General features: G+C 38.5%; 1 protein-coding gene across 2 annotated transcripts in view; it reads left to right on the top strand.

The window, feature by feature from the left end:
• LOC109416238 (protein qui-1) overlaps window positions 1-14,270 on the top strand; it is a 378,767-nt gene that overhangs the window by 275,096 nt on the left and 89,401 nt on the right. For both annotated transcript variants that reach the window (XR_009997894.1, XM_062852727.1), the window contains exons 11-12: window positions 1,332-1,501; window positions 1,737-1,883. Coding sequence is in view for 1 of the 2 variants with exons in the window: in XM_062852727.1 (XP_062708711.1) it covers window positions 1,332-1,501; window positions 1,737-1,883 (317 nt within the window). In the remaining variant the exon portion in view is untranslated. The remainder of the gene's footprint in view (window positions 1-1,331; window positions 1,502-1,736; window positions 1,884-14,270) is intronic.

Below are 14,270 nucleotides of genomic sequence, written 5' to 3'. Positions count from 1 at the left end.
GACTTTTTGCTTTTAATGATGGGGTGCTTATGGGGACGAGATGTATGCTTCTATTTCTAGGTTAAGAGTACAAAGTAAAAACTAGAATAAATTGTGGGAATAACAGAATAGAATCACTCATTGTTAATTACTTAAACAAAGATTCTATGGCAGGTGTGTAGATGAGTACAATTTTTGACTTATCCACTCCTTTATGCTGCAGATGGACGCCACGAAAGATCTTTCAGGATTGTCAGTCATTAACTTAACTTAGCTAACTTGGTCTGTTTCCAGGCCAAGTCGAATTATCTACTTCAAGCCTAGTTTGGTGTTTGAAAGGAATCGCTCAAGAAACTTCTTGACCGATTCCTGGCAGAAACTTTCCACGGTGACTGCCATTTGAACTGTCATTTCTTCGCAACTGCGTACTGTGATCGAAGAAAAACGGTTTCTTGGGCGATTCAGGCAAGGAATTTCCCCTGCATCAAGATAGGCCGATAGCGCTTCAGGCATATACGTTCTCCGTTGATACACACTATTATGCCTCTCTAGAAAAATCAGAATATGGCGATTATCTGCCTCTGGCTTCTGATATTAGCGCGAAAGTCACTAATCATAACAGCGTCACCAGATTTAAAAGTATATAATTCCATTATATGGGGTTTGACAGCAAGAACACTCATTCCACTGAGCCACTCTTGCCGTTCGTCACAAATACATTCAAAAAATCTGTCACTTCGCGAAATCCATGTGCTTTTGTTTTTGGCGGGAACAATGTTTCTTTTGTTTTGCCTTGCGACTGTCATGCGGCGGTATGCCTTGCGAGCGTACGACCGCCGCAGGACTCTAATAAAAGATAAGCGCGACAATATGTTTCACCGGAATTCAAAGGCTCACAATTCACATTAGAGTCGAATATTTTTGAATTTTGTTTCAATGCTTGCAACATACACCATTGCTTGCCCAGCTATTGTAAAACTGGAAGGATTTACCGTGTTAACAAACTTTCCCTCCATGTTTGAACGCCATTGGGATATGAGAGAGGAGATCATGAGGATGGTGATCCTGACTCTAAGTTGCTTTGAGGCTGAAGCAATAAATCATTAATTAAACAGTTTTTGGATCTTTTATGCTGTGCAAAACATAATCTTCGTTTGATTTTTGTAAAAGTATGTTAGCTTAAACCTCAAAAGTAACGTCCAGCCCGTCAGCAAATTATTCACTACCATCGTTTCCAACGTCAATCATGCGAGTGTCAAAACTCCACACTGCCCACATTCACGATTCATGTGCTCCCGCTGATTAGCAGGCTTACTTTGAATTTCCGTTCGTTTTTTTTTTTCGTTCCGCAGGTATCCAAACTCAGCACGATGACAACGTGACCCAGATCATTACCCTCGGACCGGACATTTCCTACAGCATACGGCACGTCGAGGAATCCTGGCACCATCTAATTAAATCCGATGACACGAAAAAGCTCAAAGAGATTGCGGTGTGCAATTTCGACTTTCTGCTGGCGGCCGTAAGCATCCACCTACTACCTAGCACCGTTTGGCATTGCGTTGTTGCTACTTTTAATTAACACATCACACGATACCCGGGGCGTCTACCGGTCGCCCGGTTCACGTCCGACGGGATTCGTTGTAATTTGTAAAAGTTGTGTGCCGTAGCTACAACATTTTGAACAACATTTCGATGCTGATTTGCTCGTATACTACGGAATTAGGCGACGTTTTTCCTTTTTTTTTTATCGATAGGTACAAACAGTGTCAATTAGCTATCTGCGGTGTTTGATTGAGCACGTGCGGTGTTACATTCTGGATCGTGACATCGAGCTCGTTTACTACACCATCCGGAAGTCGAGCGACGTCCTGACGAGGGATCCAATGCAGCTGGGAGCACAGGTTGGTACATTTTGTATGGTCTATTATGTATGTATGCTCATATCGTTACATTGCCAACCTTTTTTTTTTATTTTGATTGCCTTGAAACTATAAATATGAATAATTTTATTGTCCATCAATGCTGTAAACAACAGGCACAAACCGCAGAACAGGCCGAACACAAGCACTACATAGAAGAATTTCGCCTTCGGCAAGATTGACAGCCATTCTTCTAGTCTTGCTAGTTCACTATCGGGCTAGTTGATTGTAGGTTTGTCCGCTAGGCGGCGCAAGTGGGCTCTAAAAATTATGAACTTCTGCATCTCAAGAACCAGACTACATAGAAAAATTTCGTCTTTGGCAAAGTTGATCAGTACATCAAGGGCTACCCGATATTTAACTAAAACTATCACTAAAATTTAAAAAAACATAAAAAAAACTGGTTCGTTCTAGGTTTATCCGCTTGGTGACGCTTGTGAGCTCTAAAAATTCTGAACTTCTGTATGTGGAGAATCAGACTACATAGAAGAATTTCGTCATCGACAAGATCGATCAGGACATCAAGAGTTATCCGATAGTGAACTAATTGGTTCTAGGTTTATCCGCTAGGTAGCGCTAGTCGATTTTAAAATTTCTTAGCTACTGCTATTGAAATACGACTGTATGGTTGACTCTCTTGATTAACGGCTACGCAGTCTTAGGATTTAAAAAGCGAGTTGATTAATTCACCCGACGTTTCGACACGGGGATAGTGTCTTCCCCCTGAGGAAGACACTATCCCCGTGTCGGAACGCCGGGTGAATAAAACATTGATAACATATCCAACTAGGTATCAAACTGCCGTCCCTCTTCATATTGATAACTAAATATAATATTGAAGCAAATATACTATAATATAATAATAGGAGGTGAACCAGCCTGTGGCTGAAAGCCTCACTAATAAAGAAATAATAATAATATAATATAATAAGTTATCAACTTCAATCCAATGATAACATTTTTTTTTCATTTATATAAATAAAAATGGAATGGTGTTTGTATGTCACGAATAGGTTTGGGAACGGGGTCAACAGATCGACATGATTCATTCACGATTGCATTCCGCTAGGCCTCCGACGTGTCCGTACGAAAAAATAATTAGAAAAAGTGACCGGGAAGGCAAGAAAAACGGGAAAACCTGAAATTCCATTTTGAGGGGCATTTTTTCATGGAACCAGATGTCAAAAAACACAGTAGGCAGGCAGAACGACGTTTGCCGGGACAGCTAGTTTTGTATAAATTTTCATATTATTTCAAGGAATAAATTTTTATTTCAACTTGTATCTTGTTGGGTCGTGATTAAATTTACATGATAACACACTAAATTACAAATTCACTGTTAACCAGGTAACGAGCTATCAATTTTTTATATTTACTTGGGTTCATTGTAACTCTCGTCTTAAAAATATTCGTTTGGGTCGAACATGCCTCTGGAGCCGAACTACCGATTGGTCGATTTCATGCAAAATAGCTGTAGATTAATAATTTGAACGAACTTTGATCAATTAGCGCCCAGCAATCTGGTTAGAGACCAGAAGACTTGAACGCCCAATGGTCTATTCACAGATTAGTAGATTTAGCTAATACCTTGGGAAATGAAGCATGTGGCACCGTCTTCCATTCTCGTCTTTCTCGTGGTCGTTCAAGAGAGTTGTTATTCGATGATCAACTAGTTCGATTAAAGTTTGCCCAGCTTCAATGATTCATATGAATTTTGAACATGTGTATCTCGAGAAAAGAACTACATACATATGGGACTCGGGCCCATATAACTACCGCTGTAAATTACGTGAGCCATGAAATATGATCACGCATCATCAGTGGAAATCGCTTCTACTGTGAGCTCCGGAAGAAGCTGAGATAGACGAGAATAAGAAGTAAAGAACGCTAATAAGGGAGCATCTATAAAGTACGTCACGGTAAAATTGAGAATTTTCAACCCCCTTCCCCCCTGTATAGGTTTTTCCTATACCTGATACATTGCTTGTCACACTTTCACAAACCCCCCCCCCCCCTCTGAGCGTGACGTACTTAATGAATGCCCCCTATGGTGGTCCTTTATAAAAAAAGAACACTTGCAAGCACTTTTTTTTTATATGTATTAACGAGATTTTTAGCTCTAGGCTAGTTCATCTCGGGACCCACGCTTTACTTCCCTTCCGAAGGAAGAACTCACATTTTGCGAGTTTGTCGGGAGTGGGATTCGATCTCAGGTCTTCAGCGTGATAGTCAAGTGTTCACCAGGTCCGCTCCACATTGCAAGCACTTGTTTTTTTTTTTCGTATGACGAGTGCTAAGGATGATCTTTGGCGCTGTATGTACAAGAGAACGGTGTGTGGTAGCAGAGGGTGAGCCACGTGCTCGCTACGCTCTGCGGTTGCTAAAGCCAGAAGGATATGGTGGACAGGACATGCTACTAGAATGCCGAATGTCAGCTCATTATGTATAGGAATTATTAATTTGATGCATGTTGGAATGCCTAAAAATGTTAAAAGCCATTGATAAACAACTAGTGTTTTTTTTAGTTATTCTTAACCCTAAAAGGGATACCTGGGGTCCATTGGACCCCAGGCGCCTTTCAGAGCTCGTCTTTGATGGAACACACTCAGTGAGGTGACGAAACTGAGGCCATGAAGGTATCCCTTTTAGGGTTAATGTAATTCTTTTCTGGAACATTTCAAACTGTATTTTTTATTGGGAGAATCTCAACTATTCGTTGCATCATGATCAGTTATCTAAAAAAGAATTATTTAGCTCACAGAAATTAGGTAGCTGTGCAAAAAAAAAAAGAACAATATTGTTTCAACGTTCCACGTGTATATGCCCACTGTGTATTACAACGAAAATTTCATCGTATATTACCGTTTAAATGACTGCAAAAACTTTCATTTAGGGGCTGTCCATAAACCACGTGGTCATTTTTTTGGGACTTTTCAACCCACCCCCCCGCGTGGTCATTAGTCCATACAAAAAAATTTTATTTGTCCATACAAAATGGTCATTAGCCGAACCCCCCTAATGACCACGTGGTTTATGGACAGCCCCTTATGGGTTTCAGGTACTCCAGAAAAATCAGACATCTACTGTGATTGTGGCATAATTTGAGGGTTCGGGCAGAAAATCAATTTTAGAAGGTAAAGGCCTTATGAAAAGACACTTCATACCGGCTTCAGGACATACCCAGCATCACTAACCCTAGTCAACTAACAACAAACACAACGCCCAATGGCCTAGATGAGAATCTATTCAGATAACGTCCGCGATTCGAGCCGGAATCCAATCTAGCTTATCAGATGATCAAACGATTGACGCCCTTAACGTACACGGCTCCAAAACCAATAAGATCGTGGCAATGCCAATGATAATTGCTCATATACATAACAACAAACCATGTGCACTTCGACCGTGACTAAGCTGTGTTGAAAGAATCAACTAAGAGCAAAATATCAACATAGGGTCTTGTACCATTTGGGCAGGTGTACCTATTTTGGGCACTTGCCGCTATAACTAAGTCGATTTCAAACCGATTGATTTGAATTTTTGTATAGAGTTAGGTACGTACAGTATCTAACTCTGTACGAGAATTAAAATCAATCGGTTTGAAATTGACTTAGTTATAGCGGCAAGTGCCCAAAATAGGTACACCTGCTCAAATGGTACAAGACCCTACTGTAACAAGTTTTACAAGAACGGCTTATATACGAAATTCCGTGAAAAATATCCTAGGAAATAGTTTGTTCATTTGATAAACTTTCTTTGGTAAAATTTCAGACTATTATTTATTTATTTATTATTGAGAATTTCATCCGACAGTGATGTCTTAATGAATAAAAATATACAACTAATTGAACATAACACGTGTTAGAATAGCCTTAAACCTCTCAGTCGTAATATTAAAATCAAACAAGTGTACTACTTCGTTGAAGCACTCCATCATTGATCGCACCGGCTCTTGGAATGCATAATCACGGCGTCTGAAAGGCAATCGGAGGAATTCGGGGCGACGAAGAGCATATCCAGGAACGTTGAAGTTGATCATCTGAAGCAAGTTGGGCGCGTCAATCTCCGCCGATAGAAGTTTTGCTACGAACATAGCCTTAGCCCGTTTTCTTCTCTGCTTCAAAGTTTCCAGTCCTATCAATTCACAGCGGCTCCCATACGGTGGCAGATTTAAAGGGTCATTCCACGGCAAGTTCCGTAACGCGAACCTGATGAAAAGCTTTTGAACGGATTCTATCCGGGAGGCGACAGTGCTGTGATATGGATCCCATACAATCGAAGAGGTTTCGAGAATAGGTCGAACGAGACTAACATACAACGATTTGAGCGTATACGGGTCTCTAAACTCTTTGCACAGTTTGCTCACAAACCCTAATTGACGGCGTGCTCTGTCGATAACTTCTTCATGGTGATTCCTGAATGATAGAGCCGAATCTAGTGTCACGCCAAGATCACGAATTGATTCGGTTCTGTTTAACAATTCCCCGTCAATGGTGTAATCAAACGGCACATGACTCATTTTGCGGTGGAAACTAACGACAATACATTTGGGGATGCTTAGTTGCATCTTATTAGCACTGCACCACGCTGCAAACTTATCAAGCACAGTCTGGAGTTTGCGACAATCATCAATACTATTTACTAGGATGAACAGCTTCAGATCATCAGCATATGCTAAGCAAAATCCGTCTCCAAGGTGTAGGATAGCGTCGTTTATGAACAAAGAAAAAAGAAGCGGGCCCAGATTGCTTCCTTGGGGTACACCCGAACTACTTACAAACCAACGCCGAGTTGGGTATGGACGTATGCACAGTAAAGAATGTTGTATTTTTTATTTCATTGACAAAATAATTAAAAACAAGTAACATATCTCTGAAAAAAGTATTTTTGTGTTGTTGAACACTACCACTTCTGCGTGTTTTTTTGCCAGTTTAGTCTTTGTTTCATGTAATGTAAATTGTTTTATATAATTGAATCATCAATTATACTTGTATGTGTGTGAACAATTTTTTGTTTATGTTGAGTGTGAGCAAAAATGGTGAAACATGAAAAAAATATCTGTCGCAAATTTTTTATTTACAATTTATCTGGATGGACAAAGTTAAAAGTCGAAAGATGAATAGTAGTTCTTGCAATTATCGAAGAAAGGTGTTGATGTGTAAAAAAGTCTAAGAGTTCTGGAGAGCCAAAGTCGAGCCATTCTATAGAGATTTCACATTTTTGTGCTCCATTCCGAAGGGGATATGCTATAGCGGACTAGTGTAGTTTCTTGCACTGTGGGTCAAGATGGAGAAATTATATACAACAACTATCGCTCTTACAGTCGTCAAGAAGAGATTTTAAAAATTACCTTTTGTCGACCGGTTTAACAATGCTATCTTGAAGCATGGTTTAAGCGTTCTTTCTATCATTTTGTATCATTTACCGCGTCCAATTCTTCTCAGGATCCGAAGGCACTATCGTGTTAACTTCAGCAGTAAATCCTTCAACCTATCAGACATACAGACATACAGACAAAATGATCGGGATAGGCAAAATTTTCACCTTTCAAAAAAAGCTCAACGAAAAGTGCATCGAAAAAATCTCAAATTGTCACAGTACATAATTTGGTCAACTAGTTGCCTACCAATGATCAAAGTTTGGGAAAGATCGGGCTATTCCACATGAAGTAGGAAAGATTCTGGTAAAAGACGTAATTATTCGATATCTAAATTTGAACTGTTATATCTCCGGATTCAAAGAACCGAAGGTATTGAAATTTTGAGCGTTTATGAACTTCATAAGACTTTTTACTTAACTTAAAATCGGTAACATGGAAGAAAACTATAACGATAAGATTATTTTTCTAATAAAATGCCAAATTTGCCAAAATTAGCTTCAAAACTCAAGATGGTAATTATAGTTCAGTTATATTCCCTCAAATTGCCTTGAATATAGATATGTTTTGAAAGGGAAGTATCAAAATGTCCGATAATCAATTTAAACAATTTTTGGGGTGCATGCTAAAAATAAAACTATTTACTTAAAAAATGATACAATAAATTAAATCGCTCTTACTTGTTTTATTATGAACAATTTCATGTTATGTACAAAAAAGGAAAAGTCAAACGTTTATATATGTCATTCATGATCAAATTCATTGCATTTGGATCATTAAATCCGGAGATATAACAGCTCAAAGTTGGCTATCGGATAGTTACGTCTTGTAGCAGAATATTTTTAATTTCATGTAGAATGGCCCAACCTTTCCTAAATTTGGACTAGAATATATTAAACAACTAGTTGATAAATTTACAGTGAAAATTTCACATTTTTTATACACTTTTCAAAAAATTACAGCTGGTTGACCATTTTGCCTGTCCCGAACATTTTGTCTATCCCCTGTAAGTTGAAGGATTCACATTGCATTGGCTGAAGGATTAACTGGTGAAGCTAGCACGATAGTGTCTTCAACTCGCGAGAAAAAATTGGCAGGGTGAAGGTAGGTACAAAATATTTCAAAGACCGCTTTGGCTATGCTTCAGTACAACCTGCAAGTATTTGCATTATTGACACTTCGCGTATTAAGGACTATCATAAGTAGTAAATGTAGTAAAAGAACGGTGTGTACCAGAAAAATAGTAAAAAAAAAATATATTTAAATTTGAGATATGTAATTAAAATATCACTCGTAGTCTATTTTTTCAAAACAATGACAATTAATACGTCACACGTCATGTTCTGGTTGAAAACCAGTTACGTGCCCAAAGAGGCCCAAGCGAGCTATGCAAGATGTCCGAGAATGGCCATATCAGTTGTTACAGACTTGAGCCTTTCTTTCGAAATTAAAAAGACTAATAAATATGTCCCATGACATGTTTTGGTTGAAACCAGAAGTGTCTCCAAAGAAGCCCCAGCGGAACATGTTCCAGGTATTCCGAAGCGACCATATCAGTGAATACAGACTTCAGTCTTTGGTCTTACCCCACTTATTATACACTTTTTAATTCGTACACTATTCATTTGACATTTGTCGAGTTTAATTAAAAATGTTCAAATGTCATAACGGTGTACAATGTAAATGCGAAACAGTCCGATATTGGATATTGCGCTTATACTCGCAACCGTAGCAGCTCCTCTTGCTGTGGCTACTTCTGGAAGTCCTGAAGTTGTGCTATCCGACACCCGAATCGCTTGGACATCAACCGGAAGGAACTTCGTAAGCTAACAATCGTAGAATAAGCGAGCTTTTTATTCTCCTTAGCACTGTATTTGTTTTATTTGTGTTTAATTACAAATCCGGACATCAAAACAAAAACAAAATTAGAGTTTCCAAACTTTAGTGAACATATGTAGGTGAACGATGACCAGTTTGTCGAATTAAAGGTTGACCCCGGTAATACGACACCACTTATTGAGCATGAGCATCAGCATGAGCATAGATGACCGCAAAGTTCGTAGTTGCTACTCTGTGATTGACCAGAGCGATCGAAATTGCACAAGGAACCAATGAATAGGGCTTGGGGTTAGCTTACTATTCTCAATGTGCACAGTTCGAGAACTCACAAGTAATGTCAATAATGGCGGTCATCGAGGAAGGAAGGGATTGTTAGTAAGACAGCCGTTGTTATAGAGACCGGAAATCCCAGTGTCTCCATGACTGTCTTGGGAAGGATTTTTTGTTAGTAGGGTAGGGTACATTGTCAGTTCTAGGAGTCACCAATGGTTGGTGATGTGATCTGACAATGGATCAATAAACACTAACTTTGCCGCACAACCAACCACTTTTCTATACGAAAACATGTCTAATAAAAGAAAAACTGTCGCGCGTCTCCACCCCCTTAGGGAGCAGAAGCTTTAAGCCCATTCCACACAGGAATGAACTGAACGCGACAAAGGACAAACCAATGATCCAAACCTGGTATATATTGTCGAGTTAGTTGGGTAATACGGTATCTTTCCTGTCTCATTCTTTGTAGGCAAATCATGGAGAATGATACCTCGCACCACATATTTTGGTTGAAATCTAGATGTGTCCCCAAAGAGACCCTGGTGGAACCTATGCTAAATGTTCCGGATTGGCCAAATAATTGTATACAGAATGCAGTCAGTCTATCTTCCCTGGTAAATTCTCTCGAAATCATGGAGATTGATACTGTGGGGTGTGAATAATGATTAGTGATATTCCCCTTGCGTGTCCTTCCCCTAGTAAGCATCGGTGACAGCAATCATCATGACGAGACAGTGAGTGTGTTGCTGCCTCATTGAGGAGTGGAGCTTTGGCGGAGCCAGTCGCCTGTATTGCGAGGTCCCGTATCATGCCAAGTGATTCTACTGCAGTTTGCTATGAATGTCGGAAACGGATTGTTATAGTGAGTTGCGTAATATTCACAGATACATCGTAAAGCATGTTTTGGTTGAGAACCAGAAGTGTCCCCAAAGAAGCCCGGTGGAACCTGCCACAATTTATCAAAAAATAATAAGGGGTGATTTTATTCTGGATATTCCAATTTATTCTGGATGGGTTGCAATTTCTTATGTACTGTTGTTAAAAGCCTTAAAAATATTTATAAATATTGCAATAGTTACTAAAACAGAAAGAAACGCGTAAATTATACTTTTTCTTTTTACCCACGGTGCAATATGTAATATTGGATCTCCCAGAAAATAATAAAAGATGAAAAACAGAAAAAAAGTCCGAGAGTTGAATAATTCCCAAAAAAATATTTTTTAACCCGCTGTATCTCGTTAACGGTAGCATTCAGAAAAACACATTTCCGATCACAATTTCAAGCAAATTTTTAATGCGTATTTCAGCCTTTTTTTTTCGTATCATAAATTTTTGTCCACCATATCTCCATCTTGACCAATATTACAAAAAAGTGCTTTGGAGGTTCGCTGTAATATATCAAAATATAAAAAATAGAAAAAAAAAATAAAAATTTCCCGTTTTGAGATAGTTAATTATGTTTTGTTTTTTAAAATAAAATTAAAATACAACTTTTTTTAACCGTGTATGTATACGTTTTTCACATAGTCCAATGACTTGTCTAAGTAATTGCCGAAAACAGCACATTAATACGAAAAAGAATTTCTAAGGTTCATTTTACAGTCATACCTCGATACCTCGATGTATAACGTAACCTCGATATAACGTAACTCGATATAACGTAACTTTTACCTCGATACATATAACGTAACATTTTTTTGGTTCCAACTTTTCACTATTTAAGTAATTAGAGTGATTTACAAAATTTTCTATATGATATTACACGCCTCCCGGAACCAAGCCTGCTATCCCGCAATGGGTTATACGACCAATTTCAAAGTTTTATAAAGAGATATGAGAAATGTTTTATTTATTTATTTTAATCCATCTGGCAGTAGTCTATATGAATATATGTTACATAACTCTTCACCAGTGGAGAGAATTGTCAGACAAAGAGGCACGAAACAAGCAACAAAGAAGGCGCGACGATTACTCTTTATCTCTACTGGTAACAGATAATGACATGATCTCGAAAATTTTTGTTGCAGACAAAACGGAAGCTGAATTTGTTGCGTACTTTTCAACTCGTGAATCATCAATTATTACTAACCCAAAGTCGAAACTGTTTGATGATAGATCTTCAGCAGAGTTGCAGTGTTTACCGACTCGAAGTTATCGTTTGAAAATCGCAATGTGAGGCTTAAAAATCCCTAATCTCGTGGTGTACGATGTTTATCCTATTATTTTCAAGTTGGGACAAACTTATGTCGCATTGGGTGGATTGTCGCAACAAATACAGGTTGCGACATTGTCATTATTGTTGCGCGATGGTTGAATTTTGATTCACTGTACTTCACAGAACAAACATTACATCTTCTACTTATTATTGACATTACATCCCTACTGGAACATAGCTTTTTAACTCCAAACGAGATGACAGTAGACAGCATTGGAAGTGAACTCGATTTCGTGTGATACTGGGTGTAAGAACGCCAGTAACGGTCCACTTTGTCTTAAAGTAAATTTTGCAGAAAATCACTAGAGAAATTCTCTGATAAATCCCTGGAGAAATTCGCGAAGAAATCCTCAGAAGAACTCTTGAAGGAATTCCTGAAGACATTCCTGAATAAATGGTGGAACTCCTGGAGAAATGCCTGAAAAAAAATCTTGCTTTATCCTCGGAGGAATTTCTACCGCAATAAACACAGTTATTCCTGGTAACATTCAAGAGCAGTCTTTTATTACATAAGGAAATTCTGTATGAATCTCAGCAGAAACTTCTGGATAAATTCGTGCACTGGTGGAATCCTAGTTGGATTTTCAAGAAGGGTCACAGTGAGAATCAATGAAAAAAAAATTAGGTTGAATTCCTGAAGTAATTTAAAAAAAGAATTCCTGGAAAAAATCAAATAAGGAATATCTGGAGGAATCTTTGAAGAAATTTCTAGTGGAATTATATCTGTTATTCTTGGAGAATTCCTTACAATACTTTTTTAAAGAATTACTTCTGTACCTCAGAAGGAAATTTCCAAGGAATCTCTGGAGAAACTTCTGGAGAAATCACAGAAGTTTTTCTAGCGGAATCTGAAGAGAAAATCTTTTGGAAACTCCGTCAAATTGTACTGGATGAGTTGCAGCAAGAATACCTGAGTGAATCTTGGCAAATACCCCAAGTGTAACACTTGTCATAGAAGAGTCACAGCGGTGCAGGTTTTCATGACGCAGAAGTCACTGCGATTTACTTCTACCAAGTAAGAATTCATTTGTTTGAAGTATGTCACAGTGACTCCTGCGCAACAAAACTTGGGCCAGGAATAGTTGAAATATTGGAACATTTTGGAGGATCCTTGCAGGAGTGTCTGGAGAAATCCAGAGTAGAAAATTTAAGAAGAACGATAGAATTGAACCTTGGAAAAATTGACAGAATAAATCTTGAAAAGCTAAACTCTTTGGGGAATCCTACAGAAATCCCTTCAGAAACCACAGGGAAAATTCGAGGAGGAATCATATCAAGAGCATCTGGAGCTGCCTTAATTGGCGTTCCTAAAGATATTATAGCAGATATAACACTCACTAAGAATTAATGGAGAAATCATAGAAGATTGAAGGATCTTTGGATAAATAAGCTTAGAGAACTTCAGGATGAATCACATGAGGTACACAGTTCGAAAAAAAAACCTGTAAAATTATGACGGATCGAATGTTGTAACCCCGTCAAGGACCCCGTCATATATGACGGAAATTTTTGTGCGATCTTAAAATTACATTACAGATATCTGTTAGAAAATATAAAGGTAAATTGAACTCCGAGCGAGAATTGAACTCAGATCCTTGGGGTGTGAGTAGCACGCCCGAGCTCTCTCGGCTGTCTCAGCTTGTTGAAGAGCAGACAGTCAAAGTTAAACTGCTTCTACGATAATGCACGCATTCCCGACATGCTCCGGCTGCTGCAGAGAGTACTGAGAGAGACAACGGGGAAACCGCCACAGCTGCGAGCAGCCGCTCGTTTGGCTGATGACGGAGAGAGGTCGGCATGATTCATAGCAGATGCATGTAAATTTAAAGCGAATATGCTTTAAAATCTGTAAACAAACCGTCTGACCAACAGTGGGCTGCTCGACTGACGTTAAATGTTGGTGATTTACATTTTTCTGCCGCAATTTTCAGTTGATCTTCAAGTTACATGCTGTTTAACTTTCATATTTTTTTGCTGTGTATTTCATGAGGCACTCAACCAGGAACTCCTGGGTGTACTCCCGAATTATTTCTAGAGGAATCCCGAGAGGAATTACTGGGGGCATCATCGGATTACAATTTGGCCTGCGTCACATAGATTTCCTACTTATAATCACACCAATATATAACGCTTGACGTTTGACCAGTTCTAGATATGCAAAAAAGATCTTGATTTATGAGACATTGGCTTAAATAGTTAAATATAAAGAGACATGCTAAGTATTCGACTTCTGTATGATCTTACAAACTTCTTAAAATATATAAAATTCAATGATGAAAAAAAATATATATGAGAAAGGCTGGAAACCACTGTTGGGTGACTAACATAATTTTTTTGGTAATTTTTTTTTCAAAATATGTATTTTAAACGAAATACGTAAAAAAAAATTTTGCTTCGATATAACGTAGCTTCGATATAACGTAACGAAAATAAAATTGCAGTTACGTTATATCGAGGTATGACTGTATTGAACATTTTCAATTATCTTTTGCTAAAACAAATATCATTGAAGGGGGAGCGGACCTGGTGGGATGGTTAGAACACTTGACTATCACGCCGAGGACCTGGGATCGAATCCCACTCCCGACAAACTCACAAAAAAATGTGTGTTCTTTTTTCGGAAGGGAAGTAAAGCGTGGGTCCCGAGATGAACTAGCCTAGGGCT

The sequence above is a fragment of the Aedes albopictus genome, chromosome 2, assembly GCF_035046485.1.
Source record: "Aedes albopictus strain Foshan chromosome 2, AalbF5, whole genome shotgun sequence".
NCBI lineage: Eukaryota > Metazoa > Arthropoda > Insecta > Diptera > Culicidae > Aedes > Aedes albopictus.
The sequence above is the reverse complement of the archived record's forward strand: the minus strand, read 5'-3'. Positions and strand labels throughout refer to the sequence as shown.